We start from the raw sequence: 22,383 nt of genomic DNA on the forward strand, positions 1-22,383 counted from the left end.
ACTTTTCTTTGATGGTTAATATTCCTTTCTATATTCTCATTCAGATAGATATTTTCTCTAATTATTTAAAATTAAATAATTTATTCTACCCAGGTGTTCTGTTTTTCTTGTTATGACTTTCTTTTTTCCTTTCTCTTGTACTTCATAATTTCTTTAGGATAATTTTACTTTCTCATTTTCTCAATCTCATTCTCTCTTATGTGAGACTTTTGGAATTCTTATTTATCCCCAGCCTAATCCAACCCTGACCTTTAGTTTTTTTGCTAAGATAGGTAAATATTTTTTTGTCATTCATTCAGATTGAATTATACATATAACCTTTCAGTGCTCACTGTTGTTTCCTCTCCTCTTTATCACATCCTGTCTTAATGTGTCTGTTCTGGGTCATTTTTTACATGGTTGGGTTTTTCTTGAGTATTTTGTCCAGATAAATTCTGTTGTATTATAATTTCTCATATATGTGCAAATGCTAGTCTGCTTTTTCTTTTCTTTTTTGGTGTGTTAGCTTTCTGTTGATATCTTTGGTAGGAGATAAATGAACTTAAAAGTAGGAAAGGTTTTCTTTGGCTTATGGTTCCAGAGGTTTCAGTCCATGATCATTTGGCCCATTGCTTTTGGTCCTGGGGTATGGTATCATGGCAGGGAAGGCAAAGCAGAGGAGGCTGCTCCTCCTGCCCTCTGGGAAGCAGATTGAGACAGAAAGAGACACCTAACTTCCTTCCAGTAGGCCCTACCTCCCAAAGGTTTTGCCACCTCCCAACAGTGACACAGCTGGCAAACAAACCTTTAACATACGGTCTTTTGGGAGACACTCCAGATGCAAACTGTACTAGTCAGGAACTTACTCTTTCTGCCTGCATGCATGTAGGAGTTTCTTTTTATCCTCAGTTACCTATATTTTGGCATTTATTCTTTAGCTTGAGGCTAAGTGTTAGTGAAGAAATGTTGTTTACCATTATTAATTTAATTATCACTTCTTCTCTTTTAATGTTTTTTTTCACAAGGGTTATGAAACCTATTTATTACATATTAGATCTTCTTAATACTTTCCAAATATATTTCTCTTCACATTTTTATTTTGTGATTTGAAGTATTTCTTGTGCTTATTCTTTTAGTCTACTAATTCCATTTTCTTTTTTAATCTTTCAAATTCAATTGAAGTAGAGAAATTGATATAATAAACTTAGGTTTATTATAAACATATACGAAACATATAAATGAAATTGATATAATAAGCTTAGGTTATGCCTTCCAGCTTTGAATGTGCTTTATTCATTTAGTGTTCATGTTCTGATTGAACAGAACATATGCTTTAAAGTGCTGAGTGAAATATTTGCCTTTTCTGTCCCCTCCCACATTGTGTTTTCTTTGTAGCCTTGTATATAAGCTGCTGTCTTGCTTCTTTTAGGTACAAACTCCCACCTTGGAGCCCTAGGTAAAGTTTTTTACAGAGTAATTTTCCAGTTTTTGTAATAAGAGAACTTAAAAGGAGAAAAAGAGTTATTTTGGCCTACCTTTTCAGAGGTTTCAGACCAGGTCAGCTGCCTCCATTGCATTCAGGCCTGTGGTGAGGCAGAACATAATGGCAGGGGACCTTATGATGGAGCAAAACTGCTCATTTCATGGTGGCCAGAAAGGTGGGGAGGGGGGAGAAAAGGGAAGAGTGGGCAAGAAGACCGTATATGGTAGTATAAGATTCAATCATTAAGTCCTTGTCCTGGGACATGAAGACATGATGTGGTAGAATGGAAAGCCTAGAGGTACCCCACATACAAGGGAAGAGTTAGATAAGCTAAAGAGGGCTTCCCCATGCTATCATGGAGACATTACATATTATGCAACAGTGGAGAAAACTGTACACTCGTCTGTGGAAAATAAAGAGAGCTGGAGTCCTACCTCATAGCAAGGACAAATTACAAATGGTTAAAGATTTAAATGTACCAAGTGAAACAAATTTTTATAAAGAAAACATGGGAGAATTGCAATAGTGTTTTGATCAGTGAAGGTTTTTGAACTATGAAAGGTTTGAATTTAGACTACCTAAAACAGAAAACATCTGCATTACAAAAGTGAAATAAGCAAGGATAAATGAGAGGGTGCCAAAATAATGGAACTTTTATTACAGATGAAGGATTATTTTATATAATATATAAAGTATGAAAATAGATAAGGAAAAGATCAACAATCCAATAGGAAAATGGGCTAATGTATGAAGAATGTTTTCACTGTGGAGAATTTATCAGACATACTTGTGTGTATGTAGGAATATGTAAATTTGTACATATTATCTGTAATAGCAAAAGGTTGGAGATTATTCAAGTATCCATTATGAGGGGACTGATTAAATTTATGAAATGTGTACATAGTGGAATATTATACACTTGTAAAAACACTGAAAAGTTCTATATATTGATGGAGAGTTCTCCAGTAAATATTTGAAAAAAATCATTGCAATAGTGTATAAGCACTCCAAAGGAATAGCATATTTATACATTACCTTTATACTTTGGATATATTCTCTCATATATGAGTCTTGGAGAATATTTAAGAAAACTAACTTGGGAGGTGGGAAATTTAATAGGTGGGAAAAGGGCAGGTTAGAGACTGGAATGGAATGAAGATTTTGTTACTTGATACCTTTTTTATTTTGGTTGATAAAATTGTGATACCTATTAAGATTTACAGTATATCATACATTTTCAGTTGTAAGTGACCAAAACTCAATTCTAACTGACTTCAACAACTCTCTATGACATTATTACACCCAACATCAGTGTTAGAAGTTGAGTTTCTTTATTTTCCTTGAATTCTGCATCTATTCGATTTACTTAAGCATGTATTAGTCTGCGTAGACTAACCTGAACAGAGCTTCTACGTTTTATGAACCAGAACCGAGAACCTATGTTTTAAGAGGCCTTTCAATCTAATTTATTAATATCCTCTATGGTAGACTATTAACATATTATACTCTAGGATGTCAGATAAATTTTTTTTTTCAGTTCCAGGTAAACAAAGAAACCTCATAGCTTCAGTTCTACCACTTGATCTGCAGGTAAAAAGAACAGAGAAAACCAAACTCACTATGTAGGCTGTATCTCAAAGAGCTGTTCTTTCCAGCTGTTCTTCTTTCTTAACCAAACAGACAAAAATTGACTGTTCTCTGACATCCCTGACAGAATACAGATACCTTTCTCTTGTTTGTCAAGCACTACTGAACAGTCAGACTCTGAAACATACTGCCAGTCATTGTTTACCCGAAAGGGGAATAACTTATGGGCCAGGGCCACAGCTGTAGCAGAACCAGAACCAAACATGGCAGAGAATAAGAAATAAAAACAAAGATTGGGAGAATAGAAAGAGAATGGTAAAATTCTGTTGTTGCTTGGAACTTATTCCAAAAAAAGATATGCCTGGGATAGAAAGGCCTCTAAAGTACAGTTCTGGGCAGTATGTTATATTTATCTTCAGAAGGGAATCTACTTGGACTTGTAACTTTAAAACTATCAAGTGTAAGTTTTTAGAAGATAGAAGCAAGACTCTCATACAAATAGAATGTGTGTCAAATACTTAAATAATTTAAAAGAGTTTTAATTGGAAAAGCACCAAGATGGTAAGATCTATAACTTCTGTTTACGATAGTGTTTTCCTTTTCAATTGAATATATTCATTCAGATTCAAGTCTGAAAGTATTTTATAGAAAACACTTGTAAAAAATATAGCATGTGCTTCTTCAGATTTTATGGTCAGTCACTGAGGCCTTTCTGTTAGATGTGAAACTGTGAAACTACGATCAAATACCTTAAGGCTCCAATTTGTCCATAATAGTAAAAGCATAGAACAAAAAAGCCGATTCAATAACTAGATACAAAGATTTTATGGAGTTAATTCATTATTGCATGGCAATATATATATATGTATATTTATATATACATAATTTTCATATCTATTAAACTGACGTGTAACATTTGCCAATAAACCTTTATTTTATATTTTTGTTGAAGTATAATGTGCATATAGTAAAGTACAAATTTTAAGTGTACAGCTTGGTAAACATATATATACACACATTCATGTAATCATAATCTAATCAAGATAATATTTCTAGCATGCCACAACACCCTTGTTCCTCCTAGTCAGTACTAGGTTGCCAAAGGCAACTCTTATTCTCACTTCTGTCATGAATTAATTTTTCCTCTTCTCGAACGAAGTGTGAATGGATATATGTAGCATGTAATTATTTTCTTCAAAATCTATGAGGTTTATCTATTTATTGCAGGTGGTGGCAATAATTCTTACTTCTTTGTAGTAGTCTTTTATGAAAGATAGTAAAAATTATGTATTATATTGCTGATGGATACATTTTTTGCCTTAACAAATAACTGTACATACATACTATGCACATAAATAAGCATATTGACCATATAACCAGATAAATTATAAATTACTCTTATCACTTGAGCCATGTCCTCAACTTTTTTTTTGAAGGCACTGAGATTTGAACTCAGAGTCTCACACTTGCTGGGCAGATACTCTTACTGCTTGAGTCACTCCACCAGCCGCCTCACTCCTTTTACTTTTTTAAAATATGTTTTTCAGATAGGCTGCCAGTCAGCCCTGGGTCCTCCCACCTCCACCTCCCAAATTGCTAGGCTTATAGGCATGATCCACAATTCCTGGCCTTAAATCATAGGATCTTTTAGATTGTATACACATTATGTCATCTTCAAATAATTAGAATTTTATTTTTTCTCTTCTAATTTTTATGCCTATTATTTATTTTTCTTTCTGTTTTTAAATGCTAGTAGGACCTCAAGTACAGTGTTGCTAGAAGACATTCTTGGCCTATTCATGATCTCAGTGGAAAAGCAGTCAGTATTCCACCTTTAAGAAAAACTTTCATTGAAATTACTTGAAAAATTTAAGTATAGATATTAAATCTTACCTATTGAGATGGTAAATATTTTTTCACATTCATTCATTCCTCTGTTAGTTCTGGGGTTCATCCTACCACTGGGGTCATGCCTCAAGCTCCTGTGTGGTCAGTTACAAGAATTGATTTCAGAATGTTAAGCCAATTTGCATTTGAACCAAAACTCACCTGATCATTGTACACTACTAAGTTTGATTTGCTAATTTTTATTCAGGAATTTTGTAACATTGTTCCTGATATTGACTTATAATTTTATTTTCTAGTAATGTCTTTATCAGCTTTTATTATGAAGGCTGGCTTGGCTTCATTGAATGGATTGAGAAGTATTTATTTTTTTGCCATGGAAGAATTTATGGAAGATTATTATTTATTCCTTGAATTTTGAAGAGATGCAACAGTTAATTCACCTGGGCCTGTTGTTTTCTTACAGATTTAATTTCCTTAATAGCTATGACCATAAAATTTTTTTTTTTGTTTTTCTTGTTTTAGTTTTGGTGAATTGTACTTTTCAGGGAATTTGTTAATTTGAACTAAATTCTCAGCTACACTTAGGTGAAATTGTTCATAATTACCTCAGAATCTTTTTAATGTCCACATGGGTTCTAGTTACATCTTTCTTTCTGTTCTTTATACTGTGTTCTACATTTTTTCTTTGTCTTGCTAGGGTCTGTTCATTGGTCTTTCAGAGAACCAACTTTTGGCTTTCTTTGTTTTCTCTGTTGTATACCTGCTTTCTGTTTCATTAATTTGTTATTTTAAAATGTTTTTCTCTATGCGTGCCTTGAATTAATTTACTAGTTTTCTAGCTTCTTGTGATGAAAGCTTAGACCACTGAGTTTTACAACTTATTATTAATAATATGCATTTCAGAGATATGAATTTTGCTGTACATAGTGCTATATTTGTATCCTATACATTTTCATTATATTAGCTAAAAATATTTTCTAATTTCATTATAGTTTTGTATATTTGATATGAGTAATTCAGAATTGTCTCTTAATTTCTAAGAATTTAGGTGAATTCTAGACACTAGATACATTCTTTTTTTTGGCAGTACTAGAATTTGAACTCAGAACCTCATGCTTTCTAGACAGGCACTCTCCTCTTTAGTCACTCCTCCACCCCTTTTTTGTGTTGGGTTTTTGTGAGATAGGGTGTCGTGAGTTATTTGTTTGGGCTGGCTTCAAATGGCAATTCTTCTGATCTGTGGTCCTGAGTTCAGTAATTGATTTATAGTATAGTTCTGTTGGGATCATAAAACATACAATTCATGACTTAAATCTTTATATTTTTTGAGGCTTGCTTCATTGTCTAGCATTTGGTCTCTTAGAAATGAGACATATATAGAATCATACAATATGTAGTCTTTTGTATCTGGCTTCTTTCACTTATTATAATTGTATATTTTATGTTTATATATTATGAGCCTTATAAGACATCATCATTAATTATTTATTTTGAGACAAGGTCTTGTAATGTATTCCAGGCTGGCTTTGAACTAGCCTAGGCTGGACTTTAACTTAGGATCCTCCTATGTCTGCTGCCCAAATGTAGGATTACAGATGTGTATCACCATACCCAGCATAAGACATGCTATTTTTGTCTTTGCTTCAGTATTTACACACTTTCCCAGTCATTTACTTGTATTGTTCTTTTCCTACGTTTTTATAGTTCTGGAATCCCTGTCCTTGGATTCCTGTTGGTATATTCTATCAAGCATTCATTTGAAAATATTTTATTTTACCTGATTTTTTATTAGGTAGTTTTTCAAGGTAGGAAATGCTAGGTTGGCACTATTTTTATTACTTTTTTCATTTCCTTTGAAATATCCTCTCACATTATTGGTAATTTGAAGTCAGCTTGTCTTTTATACTTTGATTGTTTTAAGAATTTCTCTTACTGTTCTGTTTTTGTAGTTTGACTAAAATGTACATAGTTTGTTCTTGAAAAGTAATCTTGATTGAAATTTGTAGAACTACTTTTTTTTCTTTTTTTATTATATTCATATGAGCATACAATGTTTGGGTCATTTGTAGAACTACTTTTAATCAGTAGTGGTAGTGTGGTGACTTTGACTAGGTTTGAAAAGTTTTCAGCCATTTTTTCCAAAATACTGCTTTTATTCCTTTTTCTTTCTCATCATCTCTTTTATTCCTGAGTCGTTAATGTAAATAAATGTGAGACTTTTTATGTTACGTTATTTTGTGTATTATTCTCTCTACTTTTTTCTCTTCAGTGTAGATTATTTTCTGTCTTCCAGTTGATTAACCCTCTCTTTAGCCATATCTATTGTTGAATTACTCCCATCTAGTGAGTTTTTAATTTCAGATGTATTTTTCAGTCTTAGAATGAACACTTGTTTTTCATAGATTCTAATTCTATGTTGAAATTCCTCATTTTTATCTGTTTTTCTTCATTGCATTGAACATATTAATTATAAATATTTTTGGAAACTTGATAAAAATTAAACTGGATTCTGGTATATCTCTCTTCTGTCCATGCTTTTCCCTTAGGTTTGGATCCATCTCATCTTGGAGAAGCCTGTCGTCTATAGAGTTTAGGTTGGTTGTGTTGTCCTGAGATTCCAGTTATCTGATATGTTCTAGAAAAGTTACAGTTTTGCGGATTATCTACCTTTTCTTCCTGTTGGGCTAGGAGTAATGTTGTTACAGCTTTCTGCACATAAGCACAAACTGCAAATGCACCATAGCCATTTAAGTGTCCCTTTTTGATAATACTAAAATCTAAATTAAATGTGAATCTGTTTTGACTTTTGTTCTAAACCTTTTTCCTTTTATCTTTCTCTTACATTTTTTTAAAGCATGCTCCATAATGTTTGTTGGATAACAGATGATCTGGATAAAAAGATGTGCAATCTAGAGAATGATTTTCCTCCAAAGAGAGTTAATATTTCCTTTGGTACTTTCTGATCCTGTCAAGGCTTGGTTTTAGGCTTCCTTAGAATTTATTTATTGCTTGTTTGTCTTTACTTCTAAGAAATGGCTTTTGTGGTGTCCCAGTTGAGAACTCACACTCTTATCAGTGCTTCTTCGTCTTAGCAGTGCTTACTTGCCAATCTCTCTCTATCCAACAGTGCTGGGCTACTGAAATGTATACTTCACTCTTTAGGCTTTTTTTATGGTTTTCTCGGTATCTTTGTCTAAATGTAGGCTTAGGAACCAGTTAATGATTTGAGGGATAGTTCCATGTATACTTTTGTTTTTTTTTCCTCTACATGTGTTTTTTTTCGGGGGCGGGGGGAGGGGAGCATTCTATTCCTGAAGCCCCATCTGCTTTGGAAAAACGACCTATAACCTTACCTCCTTAGGCACCTTACTTAATATTATAGTATTATGCTTAGGCTGTATTTTTGTCATTGGTTTGGAAAAATCTCTTATAACAAAAGAAAACATTAAATGTAGCCAAACATTTTGTTGGGCTTTTCTACTTTCAAAAATTGTAGCACTAGAAGGCCCACCTGTATTGTTTACTTTTCTGTGTCTTCAGATAAGTAATTTTGTATCTTTTGCTCAGAGTTCATGGTTATTCTCATTGAGAGTGCTACTCTGATATATTCTGTTTCATAGATTGAACTCAGAACACCTTATTTCTTCTTCATCCTGCACTTTTACTAATGCTTAGCACAGTTCTATAGGGCTCAAAAAGTAAATAATTGCAGTTGTAGATTATTTTCAAGGGTCACATTGTGCTGAATAGATGAAGTCAGTCCTTGAATAATAATTACCATAGAGGTTAACTAGTTACAAACCTCACTTTTATCTCCTGTAATAACAAGCAGGTGTTTGGTGTATTAAAAAAGATCTCTGAAAGCCAGAGAAAGGATCAGTACTGGATACTAAAGTTCTTTTAACCAAACTTAAATTCAGACATATAAATGTTTCTGCTCTTTGAGTTGTGTTTATTGGAATGATTTTGTAGAAATGGAAATTCTTATAAGCATGTCTCCTGTTTTGATCTCTAGGAAGATGAAGTCTTCAATACATTCTGAAGAGGATGATTTTGTTCCAGAACTGCATAGAAATGTTCACCCTCGAGAGCGGCCTGATTGGGAAGAAACACTTAGTGCAATGGTAAATCAATTTTGTACATATGATTATATGTAGACAAAAAATTTGTAGAGTCTACAGAATGGACTAAATCAGGTAATTTTTCACAAAATGTGTTTGAATTACTCATTTAGTTTATTAAAACTTTTTGTAATTTAGGCCTATTAATAAGAGCAATGAAATTCTTTTATGTGGGAGATAACATTACTTATTGTGGCTCAAAGTTAGTATTCTGTGTCATCAAAATTTAATGCAAATGTTCCCTCTACCATTGCTGATATATGAGATTTTAGGATTTCATTTTGGAAGTTCTTTTAATTCATAGAGATCTGTTAGTTCATAAGCATATGGTCTTAACTGAGCATATTCACCACTTGCATTTAGAGAAGTTTTTTTTTCAAGATTCTTCTGTTTATATTTGTTTTTTAGCATCTATTGTACTTCATATTAATCACTTCCAACTGTAAGTTGTTAGGTGGAGGCTCTTCAGTCACACAGTTCTGAGAATACTGATTAATCAAGGGACTTAATCACACTATATCTATTGTAAGCTACACTTTACCTTGTGATTTTATGTTAAATTCATTAGGAAATATCAAGTCTGCAGAAAGCACTGGTTACGAAAGCAATTTAGTGTTCGGAAATAAAGGTTAAAATATGTTCAACTAAGCATATTTCTGCTGAACACATGTTTGTACTGAAATCATTTATAATGTATCTCAGTAGAGCCCACTTAAAATTGTACAGAATTAATGTTTGCTTGTTGTTTATGAGTATTCTGTACTGCAGAAGTCCTGTGCACACTGTTCATAGGGACTTGTTCTGCAGTCATTTTAAGCTCAGCAACACCTGAACCATATTCCTTACATTGTTTATTCCTCAAGAGTCAAGGAAATCACTTGAAATTTGTCTTGTTTTTTAATCTGTTATTGTATTGCTTCCAGTGTCCTCAACTCTTCAGGCAACTGTTTTCATCAAAAAGCTAATGGACCAGTTTGTTTTTTCTGGACACATTTCTTAAGGTTGTTCAGTCAAACAATTTATTGACTCTGCATTGGTTAATGGCTTGCTTTGTATTGATAACAACTGATCTACTTAGAAATCTGTTTAGGTTATAATCTTGTCATTAGTTTGTGTTTTTTGTGAAGAAATTCTGGATGGTGATATCCTCTGTTTTATAATTTGAAATTTTTTCAGAGTGTTGCCTTCCTGTGAGTTAGAATATTGTAGTAAGGGCATAGTTTAGTAAAGTTGATTCATTTTCTATGCTTTTAGCACTGTGTACAGTCACTATATAATAAACAATATGTTTGCCATTTAACTTAATAACAAAATACTTGACATTGTTTTGTTCCTTAACAGTGAGACATTCAAAATCAGTTTATTGCTTATTTTTATATGATGTGTATGCATTGGTAATTAAAAAGATGTGGTATTACAGTGCACATAGGAATTTTAGTGCTGTTGAGTTATCGTCAGCTTATAGTGTGCCAAGCAGAGTGCCATATGTGGTCCTTTTTGAACCTACTCAGCTCTGTCATTGCAGCATGAAAATGGCCATAAATAGTAAACAAATGAGTATGACCATGTTCAAATGAATCTTTATTTATGGATACTGACATTTGAGTTTCATGTATAATTCTTCTTTTGCTTTTTCCCCAAACATTTAAAAATGTAAAAACTACTTTTCATTTGAGGGCTGTTGTGATGAGGATAGGTTGTAGGCTGGATTCCCTAGTTTGGTGCCTGCTTGATCATATAATGGAAACGTAAGATGTAAGCTTAACATAAAAGCCTGTTTCAATCTTCCAGAGAGATAATAGTTTTATTTCTCATAATATAGTGTTCACAGTGGTTTGTTCACTCTGTTTTAAAATGTCACATGCAGTAGACATGTGAAATTACCGAATTCTCTCTTTTAGAGTCCATATTGATTTGTCTAAGCATGTATGAAAATTACTATTTGTATCTACATATTGACATTTTACCTCATTGTATTAGTCTAATCATGAATGTACCTATCATCTTACTAACCTTTTGAGGAAGGATAGGGATCATAATGTGTTCATTTTATTCAGTTTAAAACAGGATATATATAAAATCATGATTTTTTTTTTTGTATAAGTATACAATGAACATATGTCAAAGATATTTAAGTCACCTTTTTTTTGGTACTGGGGTTTGAACTTAGGACCTCATTCTTGCTAGGCAGGCACTCTTCCACTTGAGCCATCTGCCAGCCCATTTTTGTGTTGGGTATTTTTGAGACAGGGTCTCACAAACTATTTGTTGGAGCTGGCCTGGAAGCCTGATCCTCCTGATATCTGCCACCTGAGTAGCTGGGATTACAGGCATGAGCCACCATCACCCTGCTCTTAAGTCAGTAATTAATAAAGGAACCAACCACTCAGGTGTTAAACTGGCTCAAAGATTCAAAGTACCTTACTTTTATACAACTATTATGCTAAAATACATGCAAATTGGTACAAAACTGCTCAGTTCTACTAGACACAATTTGCATTTCTTTGAATAGGAAATACTTAGTTTTTTATAAATTAACTTATGACTTGTAAAATGGTCAAAAGGTAAATAAAATCCCATACCCTCATTGATTTAGGCATTCCTTGGCAGTGCTAGTATTCCATTGGAAGGATATTTAGTAATCTATTTGTCTATTTTTGAGTCTTCTATAATTTCTCCCTACAGTTTTTATAACCTTCAATAAATCTATACTCAGTTTATGGAATGGAAAGAAAGGAAGGTGATATTAGTTTATACTGTTAAAATGTCACATGCAATATATACGTGAAATTACTGAATTTTCTCTTGTGGAGTCCATATCCATATTGATTTGTCTAAGCATGTATAGAAATTACTAATTAATTATTCATAGTAGCACATTGTTCTTATTTTGTACTCTTAATTTCTTCACCTGTAAATTCTGTAAGGGCAAGTGCTGTAATTCTTCCATCAAAAAATATAATATCACATTCAATAAATAGTGTATTCCCAATTGCAAGGTGTACAGGGAATGATGAAAAGGATATAATTTTGAGTTTAGAACCACTATTTAACTACCCTTTCTCTCGAAAGCCATTTTTATTTTAAACAGTAAGTAGAAAGAGTTTGGAATCATTATCTCTCAATAACCTAAATGAAATATCACTTTGAGAAAAAAATTTATTAGTAGAAGTCGTAATAAATATTTCTCATAACAATTTTTGAGTTGGTGTAGAAATAAAAGGTCTTAAATGTTGAATTTTTATTGATTTGGGTGATGTAGCCAGAATGTTTGTTTTTGATACACATATTTAAAAGAGAGCAAGACATTTCTGAACTGTTAAGGGCTTAAGTAATTTTATATGTAACCATTTTTTGATCAAGGCAACAGTAAAATTCTAAATAGTGCTCTATCCATTTGGGATTTATGGTTAGGCACTCTTCACAAATCTGTAATTAAATGTGTATTTTAAGAAATTGAAGTTGGGCCTGGTCGTCTGAGCTACTCTGTTGGCTGATTTGGAGGATCACTTGAATACAGGATTTTGGGGCCAGCTTAGGCAACATAGTGAGACTCTGTCTCTTAAACAAAGGAAAACAAAGCAAAAAAGAAATCTAATAAAGAGCTATAGAAGTTTTCTAAATTATTTGCAATTACTTAATGTTGAAATCATTTACTAATTGTATATTAGGATCTTTTAAACTAAGATACAAAAAATCTGAAGTGTGTGTTAGGGGGGTGGTGATCTTTTATCAACTTGGTCATTACATTAATGTTTATCCATTTATCACATTAGCGTTTGTGTCTTTATTTTATGTTCAGTATTGAGAGTGATTTAGTATGAATGAGCTACATGTTGTGCTCACAGATAGGTATTTTTAAAAATGTGGTATATTACATTGCAAACATACATGGAAATGTCACTATGTAACCTCCTGTACAACTATTATATGCTAATAAAAATCTTAGAAAAAGAAAAAAACCACTCAAAATATCTTCAAAAACCTTTTAAATCATACTTCCTATTAAGGAGTTTTCTGTTTCTCTCCAAGCCAAACCTGCAAGGAATCTGAGAGGATGTCATAGTAAAAACTTTACCATAATTTTTTGGACTTGTGAATAGTATCATTTCACTCTGTCTTGACCTTTGTAACTAAGTTGCTATCTTTATGAAGAAGATCTTTTAATAACATTTCTGTGACATGCTGCTTTGTTATTCTCATACATAGCTGCTCAAATTGCTGGGGGAAAAATACCCAAACAATAACAAAATACATCCATGAATTCAATTGCTGAAGAAAACCTGAAGTCATTAATGTATTCTTTTGCCCTTTTCTGTTTCTTCAGTTTTCCTTTTTTGTACTTTCTGTGTGGAGTTAAGCCTTGCTTAATTTTGTGATTTCTTTCTGTTCTCAGATTTTAGATATCAGGTAGTGATAAAATAGTTAATCTATTTATTGGCCTCTACTTTAACCAGATCTTTATTCCTCTTTGAGATATACTGCTTAGTACAGGCAACTGATAGCTTGCACGCTGAGAGTCATTTGCTTCTACCAGTTAACTTGTATGGTTATCAAAAGTTGGTTCTGTTTGTTCCTAAACCTTTGTGCTTTTTATTGTGCTTATACAGTATCAATGTTAAATTAGCTAATGAATACATGACAATTATATGTCCCTATGAAAAGTATCAAACACTTACAGAAAATGTGATAAAATAAATTGTAATAAAATATATCCAAACAAAAAATGTGGTATAGCAATACCTGTGGAAATGGAAATGCTGTGGAATTATGATTTAATAGTGCAACTTGCAGCATGCCAAGTGGCAGTGTGAGAGTGCCATTTTAGTGTTCTCAGAATGGATCCTGTCATTTCCCTCTCTTCCTCCCTCACTTTCTGGGTAAGGAGCACTTTCTCACTTTAGTTTTCTTTTCATCATAAAAACTAGCTTGTGGTCAGTACTCAGGATTGAAAGCAGGTCATGTTGGAACAAACAAAATTATTGCTAGCATAAAGGTTCTGGTTGAAAATATTCTTCTATGCTAATGACTACAGTTCCGAAAGCAAGACATAAAATTTCAGCTTCCAGAATGTCAAATACTTAAAAAAATGTAGGAAAATAGTCAGTGTTTAGCGTTTTTGACACTGCATGTGTCTTGCAAATGCTTCTCCCTCATGCTATGCAGATAACTTCCATGACACTATCTCTAGGCCCTTGAGCAGCCATTCCCCACTTAAAGACTATAGACATCATGAATCACAGATTTTTACTAACCTCATCTTTCCTCTATCTGAAATGAGCCTACTCTTTTTTCTTTTTTAAAACTTGTGTTAATAACTTTATTTGATCACCCATGTTCAAAACTTTATATTTGTTGCAAACTAGATGGTTTCATTTCATTTATCTTAAAAGCCAAAGTTCTTTCTTAACTTGGTCATTTTGCCTCAGTCCACTTTGACTTTCTTACAATTTCTCAAGTATGCCAAATGTTCTTCCACACCAGGCCTTTGTATTTGTGTTCTTTTGCCTTTCCCAGATTGTCTTCAAGACTTGCTCCCACATTTCTAGCTGGTCTCTGTTCAAGTGTTATTAAGTGTTGCCTTTACTCACCATCTTAAGGTGAATCAGTAACCCTGGCCACCTCTGCTTTCTCTGTACTACTTATAGATACTGCATATTTACATGATTATTGTTTTTCCCATTATAATAATGTGATCTCCATGAGTAAAGAGACTTGGTCGTTTCTTGTTGCTTGCTGCTTTCTCCTCTATGCCCGGTATAGTAAATTCTCATAAATATTTGCTCAATAAGTAAAATTATCAACCTTTACCTCAGTTTTTGGACATTTTTTCTTCTTTCTATCTTTTCTTTTCTCTCTTTCCTTCTTTTTTTTAACAAAACAAGTGAGACTGGTGAATATTTTTCTCAGGCTATCACAAGCGGCCCTTTGTACTTGTGCCATTTCCCCCTGTACTGTCTACCTTCGAAAGAGTAATGACAAGTTGATAGACAGCTGGATTATATCTTTTCAGATAATCTTGAAGAAGAGATAATTTTGGAGGAAGTTGCATTGTGATTATTGCTAGATGTCCATCTCTTTAGTGCTTAGACTGGTTCTTTTTACTCATCAAATTGTAAAAATATTTGCAGTTTGCATAAAAGAGTCTTTTGCAAATGCTCCAAAAATGAATATCTTTAGTTCTTTTATTATAGTGTGATGTGTAACTGTTTTGATTGATGGGTGAATTTTAATTCAGAAGAGAAATGATGATGTTTATCATTTCACAGTCCTTAAAAGCTGAGTGCTTTCTGTACTGTTGCTTTGTGAACAATCACAAATACAAGTATTGATTAATATGCAAAGTCTAGGCTATTAATTTTTGCTGTTATAGTCAGAACTCTTCAGTAAACAACTACAAACCTCCTTCCATTCTGGCTAAAGACTGTAAATTCTCTGGCATGAAACAAGTGGTTTAATCACTGACAGTAATTAATGTAGTACTGAGAGCTCTGAGAAATATGTTAAGTTGGATTGTATAAAATTGCTAACTTTATAGGTTACAAGGGTTGAAAATTGGTAGTTCTGTATAGCTAAGCCTAAAATCCTTTGAACAGTTGAACCAATCATTTTATTGTCAATTAATTAATGAAAATTACATTTCAGATATGCTATTTAAGGCCTTAGGTAATCTGGACATTACTTTTATGATAGAGTTAGTTGTATAGCTTAAAAAAATTTTGTTTTTTGGAGGGACTAGGGTTTGAACTCAGGGTTTCAGGCTTGCAAAGCAGATGCTCTACTGCTTGAGTCACACCTCCAGTCCTTAAAAATTTTTAATGTAGGAAATATTCAAGGATAAAAGTATATAAATTGTACATTTAAAGGAATAATGGTTAATAGGTCTCAACTAGAGTGACACAGGTAATCTTGAATCTTGCTGTTTCTTCCTTTAATATAAATTTTGCCAATTAAGCCTCTCATTTGTGGTTCTTTCTTTCCTTCTACCCTTCCATTCATACTTTTATTCCAGATTTATATATATTTATGTTATATAAACAGTGCATGAAAAATTTTATTTAGTAGGTCTAATATATAAAGAACTCAATTGTGGAAACAGATTAGTATCTTTTTGTAGCAGCACTAAAGACTACCAATAATTTTTCTTATAAATTACCTAAGGTAATGGTATATTCTTAGGTTTTTCTAGGAAACTTTCTGTAGCGTGCATGGTAAAATTGGAACATTATTGGAACCAAATTATCATCTGAATGGTCAGGGCAAATGGGAGTAAGATGAAGGAAAGGATGACTCTCAGGTATAGAAAAATATAAATTTCAAAATGTTGAAAAGTTTTGCTAATATATAAATATGTTAATTTTAGGTTGAATAACTAGCAGTTGCTTAGCAGCTGAGCTGTGATAATTATACTAATGATGCTTGTTAATAATTTTTCCAAATTGTTTTAAACCTTGCCTTTGAATAATTTTCCCTCTGCTAATTGATTCTCTCTGAGGAAATATTTCTGGTAAAGTGAACATTGAGGCAACTCTTGCTGCAGAAGAGCTAGTTCACTAGCTCTTATGTGCTTTTTTTGCTGTAGTTCTCTCACCCTCTTGTGCCTGGTCAAAACAGAATTGAACAGGAGCAACAATATAGTTTACTTAAGGCTATTTACATGTCTCGTAAATCTTCTGGGACTTGTCTATCTGCTGTCTTCTTTGGCTCTTATTTCGTGCTGGTGATACTAGTGTGTTCCTCATTGGAGGATGAGTTCTTGAACCCAGTCTGTAGTATCTACACATTAAGAAATATACCCCCATTGCTACTGTTTTTTAGTGCAGAGCTCTGGAGTTTTCATGTACTTGAAGCATATTTTAGTCAAATAACTAGTTTGTTACCAAGTACGATGCAGATCAATATTGCTGAAAAGAATTTTAAGACAGAACTCTAGACGGCATTCAGAGATTTGACTTAAAAAGTATGCATGTGTTTTCTAGGTAATTGTTGCTATTTTGTGGAGATTCTTATTGAACTCATGATATATGAACTTATAAAAGCTTAAGTTTTTTTCTTTATTATATGATGATGCTTTTTTTAGAGAACAGTAAAATTGTGCAGTGCCTTTTTGAATAGGTAAAGAAAATTGTCATATGTTCTTTTTTTAGCATTAAGGATATTTTGTTGTATCAAAATTCTTTTGAAAATATTCAGAAAGATAAGTAAATAAGCTGAATATCTTTGTGATATACTTATTCTTTAAAGACCATTTTAATAATAGTGTTATTTTCCATAATATACTATAGACTAATATATATAGACTAATATACTATAGACTAATAGTATAGTCTATAGTCTTTTCTAAGGTATTCGAATAATAATTATTACATTTTCTCCATTGTCTTCTCTGTTCTCTTATCAGGAAGGGACAATACTTAGACTAATTTTAATTGAAAAACTTGTGTAAACATGTCACTTCAGAAATTCCTTACATGTGTTTCCTTACTGTGTTTAAGTATGGAAACTGGCAGTCCTGTTGCCTATTTTTTTTTTTTTTGTGGTACTGGGATTTAAATTTAGGGCTTTATGCTTGCTGGGCAGGCACTCTACCACTTGAGCCATGCCCCCAGCCCCCTCTTGGCTTTTCTTTTTTTGTCTTTTTTGGTGCTGAGATTGAACCCAGGGTCTTGCGCATGCTAGGCAAGTGCTGTGCCACCGAGCTACATCCCAGCCCCGGCTTTTCTTTTTTTTTTTTTTAACATATTACAATTTATTGAATAATTTCCTGGTTTGAAATGGCACCTTATAGTATGCTAAATTACTAAGTGTCCTTGTGTTACTCTTTTCAGAATTTTACTGGCTTTTTTTGTTTTTTTTTGTTTGTTTGTTTTGTTTTTTTAATTTTATTATTCATATGTGCATACAAGGCTTGGGTCATTTCTCCCCCCTGCCCCCACCCCCTCCCTTACCACCCACTTCCCCCCCCCCCCGGCTTTTCTTCAATACACACATTTTGTATTAAAATCACTTATCCAGTTGATCGTGTATATGTATTTAGCTCTATCAACATAGACAGCTCCTATAAGTTTTTTCTTGTTGTTTTACTGTGCCTTGATAGTTTAAGAGGTCAGAATTTCCATGTACCACTGTATTTCAGGCACATATGTTATTTTCATCATTATTATGAAATAGTTATATTAGTGTGAAGGTGCTGTGCCCTCTGTAAAATGTGTGATTAATAAAGATAATACAATGAAATTCAAATTCAAATTGGCTAAATAGAGTAAAAGTAAAAGTGGAAACAAGTCACCAGACTTTCCCTTTGACTTGTTTTGCTATTCTCATGCATAAGGAAGACTTCATTTCAGACTCCTTTTCCCATGCATGTGGGTTTCTCTGTTCCTTAAAAGAAAGGACATTCCTGGTCCACTTGGATAATGGTGTATACCTATACCGATTGCATTTTGATATCCTTTGTAAATGCTTGTTCTGTAGTAATTTCAGATCCACTTTTATTGTTCCTAAGGATGAACTACTCATTTTGATTATTGGTTTGTGTTTCTTGACAGCATAAATACAGTATTAATCTCAGTCATTAAATTGGGGGAGAGAGAGAGAGAGAGAAAGAGAAAGTAAGTGTTTATGTGTTATGTGGTTGTGATACCATATCAAGTATGAGGGCCTGCCTGCCATGGTGGTGCATGCATGTAATTCGAACTACTTGGAAGGTGCAAGCAGAAGGAATTGTGAGTTGCAGGCCAGCCTGGACAAAGTTAGCGAGGTCCTATCTCAAAAACAAAATAAAAAAAAAATAGCAGGGAGGTGGAAACAAAATTTCTAAAAAATAGCCCACGGGGAGGGGAGGGGGGAAGGGAGGCTGAAGACAGAGCACTTTCCCATCAAATGGGAGGCCCCTGTTCAATCCCTTGTAATGAAAAAATAAGTACGAGTGTTATATAAAGTAGCCTATATTATATATGTAATTGTATCTTCAGTGTTTAGTAATGGGTGTCATGGATTTGGGGTTGGGATTTCTTGTCCTTCTATTCTGTTTTCTACTACAGGAAGCTGATCCCTGCAAACGACATTTCTGACTCCCTTGCCAGTGGACTACTTGTGAGATTTGGTAAATGGGAGGCTCTGGTGGAAAATTGGAGGGCAGGAAGATGGGAGAAACCACGAGTTCTTCTCTCGCTCTTTACTCTACTTTGAGAGGCATCTATACTGTGGTTCTAGGTCCACTAGGTAATCCATAATTTGGTTCAGCAATGAACAACAACAAAAAAATCTTTTATTGCTATAACATGGGTGTGTTTCAGCATAGATGTATTTTTATTATTCTTTCCTAAATTAACTATAAATATGAACGTGTAGTTTTTCACATCAGAGTCTTATCTCATTTATTTATGATAATTTGTTACGCATTTGCAAATGGTTTCTGTAAGGTAATATACAAAGGAGGAAGAAGCTAATTACTTTGCTTTCCTCTTTCTTCCTTTCTCTCTCTTTTCCTCCTTCCTCCTCTCACTGTCTCTGTTATCATAAAAGTGCAGAAAAGTGAAAAGAAAAAAGACTCACAATCTCATTTTCTACAGGGTGAGTTATTTTGTTATGTTTCCTTTAAGACTTCAAAACGCTGTTTTAAATATAACATTTATATAAGCATCTTGCATTTCCATCTAATGTAAACATTCTGCAATGAAAACTGAGTGTCCCCATTGTACACTATGGGAGGTGTTATGGGTAAGGAGTTGGTGGGTTCACTGGAAGGAGAAGACTGCCTGGTGGACATAGTATAGAGATACCTTGGAAGGGGGAAAAAACCATATGCCATGGAGAAGGAAGGGAATTCCACCTTCCTTGCCTTAGAAGAGAAGACCTATGGTGTGCCGAGCTGCAAAATGGGATGTAGATAGAAGAGATTACAGAGTGCACCCTTAAATTCTGGGGCTGTAGGAGAGGGAGAATAACTAGCCTATTGCATTAAGATCTGGGTACTTTCAGGTGAGCAGCTTACTCCTGTGAAGGAGCTTCAGCAGGAGGTTTGGAAGAGGACTGAAGTCAGTGCATTCAGAGGAGTGCCTGTAAGACAGAGCTTCTGAAGCTTGGCATCACAGTCCTAGGAAGAGAGAGTTTAATTGCATGAGAGATAAAGGTAAAGCCCAATATCACTGAGTTGCTCATAGGGTCTTAGATGTTTACCTTGTTGCCATTTGTTTTCTGTTGCTTTATAAGAAATTATCATAAGCTTAGGGGGTGAAAACAAGTAATTTAATTATCTCCCAATTCTGTAGTCCGGGCAGGCTGAACTGTGCACTCTGCTCAGGGTCTCCTACTGCAGGAATCACGTCCTCTGGGCTGGGCTTTCGTCTGGAGGGATTGTGGACTCTGCTTGCCACCTCAGTTAGGTGGTAGGCAGAATGTAGTTCCTGTGGTTGTTCGTCTGAGGTGTTATTCCTTGCCAACTTTCAGTGGGGGGACTGTTTTCTGCTCCTAGGGATGACTTGGATTTCTTTTCCCTTGGCCCCCTCAAGTCTTTAAATCCACTAGCACTGCCACATGCTTTGTATCTTCCTTGACTTTCCTTTCTGTTACCAGCTGGACAAACTTGTTTTTGAGGTACCCTTGTGATTAGATGGAGTACTCCTAGATAAATTTCATATTTTAAGATCTACTGACCTGAGATTTTAATTATATCTGCAGAGTCATTTCACAGTGATCCCTAGATTGACTGAATAACAGCAGGGTGAGCAGAGAGCACACATTAACATTTTATCTACTACAGTATTACATGTGCTTTCTGGTAGTATGCTTTGTAGTATATTTACTATATGTGTTAACATTAGTTAGTAGAAATTAGAGATATTCCAGAAAATTTAAATCTACTAATATTCCTTACAACTGATTACCTGGGGGTAATCTCTGTATGCAGTGTTGTTATTAGTGTTAAATGAAAACAGTAATAAATATATTTAATGACATATTCCTTGATTAATAGGATCCTGAATTTATTTTATAGTTTTCTCTTTGTTGATATCTTTATAGTGAATTTTATATATTATTCTTACTGTTATCTTATAATGAATTGTTTACTCAAAGAGTATGGAGATCCCCAAGTTACTTCCCAAAAGGATCTTATTACTTTGTATTCTAATCAGCAGTGTTTAGTGTCTTTTGTGTTTTATCTTTTCAGTCTCACAAGTTGATGAGGGAAAAGCTGTTTCTTACTGTTCTAGTGTTTTCATTTATAAATTTCATGGCCTTTGAACAGTTTTTATATGCATATTTTATGATAAAAATTCAATCTAATTTGAATATTGTTACTAACATACTATGCAAATCACTACTTCTTTCTTGGTCTCTGTTCCCTTTTCTACAATGGAAAGGCTGAATTGGATTTTTTTCATCTTTGTGATTATGTATTAAATACCTCTGTGTGTACCCTATTGTTTCCCCCTTAGTTAAAAATCTGTAATACTTGTTAGTATTCTGCTAATACCTGTTAATATGGGTTTCATAGCATTTTGAAGAAGAGTAACACATGTAGATAATAACCTAAGGGTTGAGAATTGTGGTAGGACTAACTGTAGAAGTAGCCAGCCTTTTGGTTCCATCTTGGAACAGCATGTACTGCTAAATTATTTTACAGCTACCCAGTCAACTTTGGCACTTTGTTTGGATATGGGATCAAGACAATAGCTATTTGAAAGAGTCTTTCAGGATCTGCATCTGTAACAGAATTGTTGAATATTTTTCAAGAGGGTTTAGAAGGTAGGAAAACAGGATGAAACATTGCTATTAATCAAGGAATAGGTCATTAAATATATTTATTACTGTTTTCATTCAACACTAATAACAAATTGCATATAGAGATTACCCCTAGGTAATCAGTTTTAAGGAATATTAGTGGATTTAAATTTGTTTTTCCTATTTATGGAAGTTTCCCATATCTAATTGCATTTTAATGAAATGGGTGTTTCCTATGCAGTTTCATTGGCTCAGATTATAGGGGAACAAATGCTTCCCTTGTTACACATGCCACACTTCTAAGGACTATAATATTTTTAATATTGTAAAGATATCCTTTTGGCTTATGTTAAGTTTCTGGGTCTTAGATCTTGTTGCATGAGTTCTTGTTAAATAAAGTGTACTACTTACCCCCATCTTTGTGTGACTGAGTTTTGAACATAAACTCAGGGCTTTAATTTTTACTCTCAGTGACTTTTGCATTCATTTTGGCTTATCTTTGCAGCTTATTAATATCTCTTTGAATTCCATCATTCAGTGTGTCACTTTCAGTTTTCTTCTATCTATAAGCTTGATAAACATCGGTATATTTTTATTTTCATGAAAATGTCAAGAAAGTTAGGAATAAAAGTGCCCTGT

General features: G+C 33.6%; 1 protein-coding gene across 18 annotated transcripts in view; it reads left to right on the top strand.

Moving 5' to 3' along the window:
- Arhgap32 (Rho GTPase activating protein 32) overlaps positions 1 to 22,383 on the top strand; it is a 301,921-nt gene that overhangs the window by 116,921 nt on the left and 162,617 nt on the right. For 16 of the 18 annotated variants that reach the window (XM_074066349.1, XM_074066354.1, XM_074066359.1 and 13 more), the window contains one exon: positions 8,913 to 9,021. In XM_074066349.1, coding sequence (XP_073922450.1) covers positions 8,913 to 9,021 — 109 coding nt within the window. Of the gene's footprint in view, positions 1 to 7,443; positions 7,492 to 8,912; positions 9,022 to 19,061; positions 19,243 to 19,545; positions 19,594 to 20,001; positions 20,153 to 22,383 lie in introns of those variants that run through there. The other 2 variants (XM_074066363.1, XM_074066356.1) reach the window with 2 other exon arrangements.

This window comes from Castor canadensis, chromosome 2, assembly GCF_047511655.1.
Source record: "Castor canadensis chromosome 2, mCasCan1.hap1v2, whole genome shotgun sequence".
Taxonomy (NCBI): Eukaryota; Metazoa; Chordata; class Mammalia; order Rodentia; family Castoridae; genus Castor; species Castor canadensis.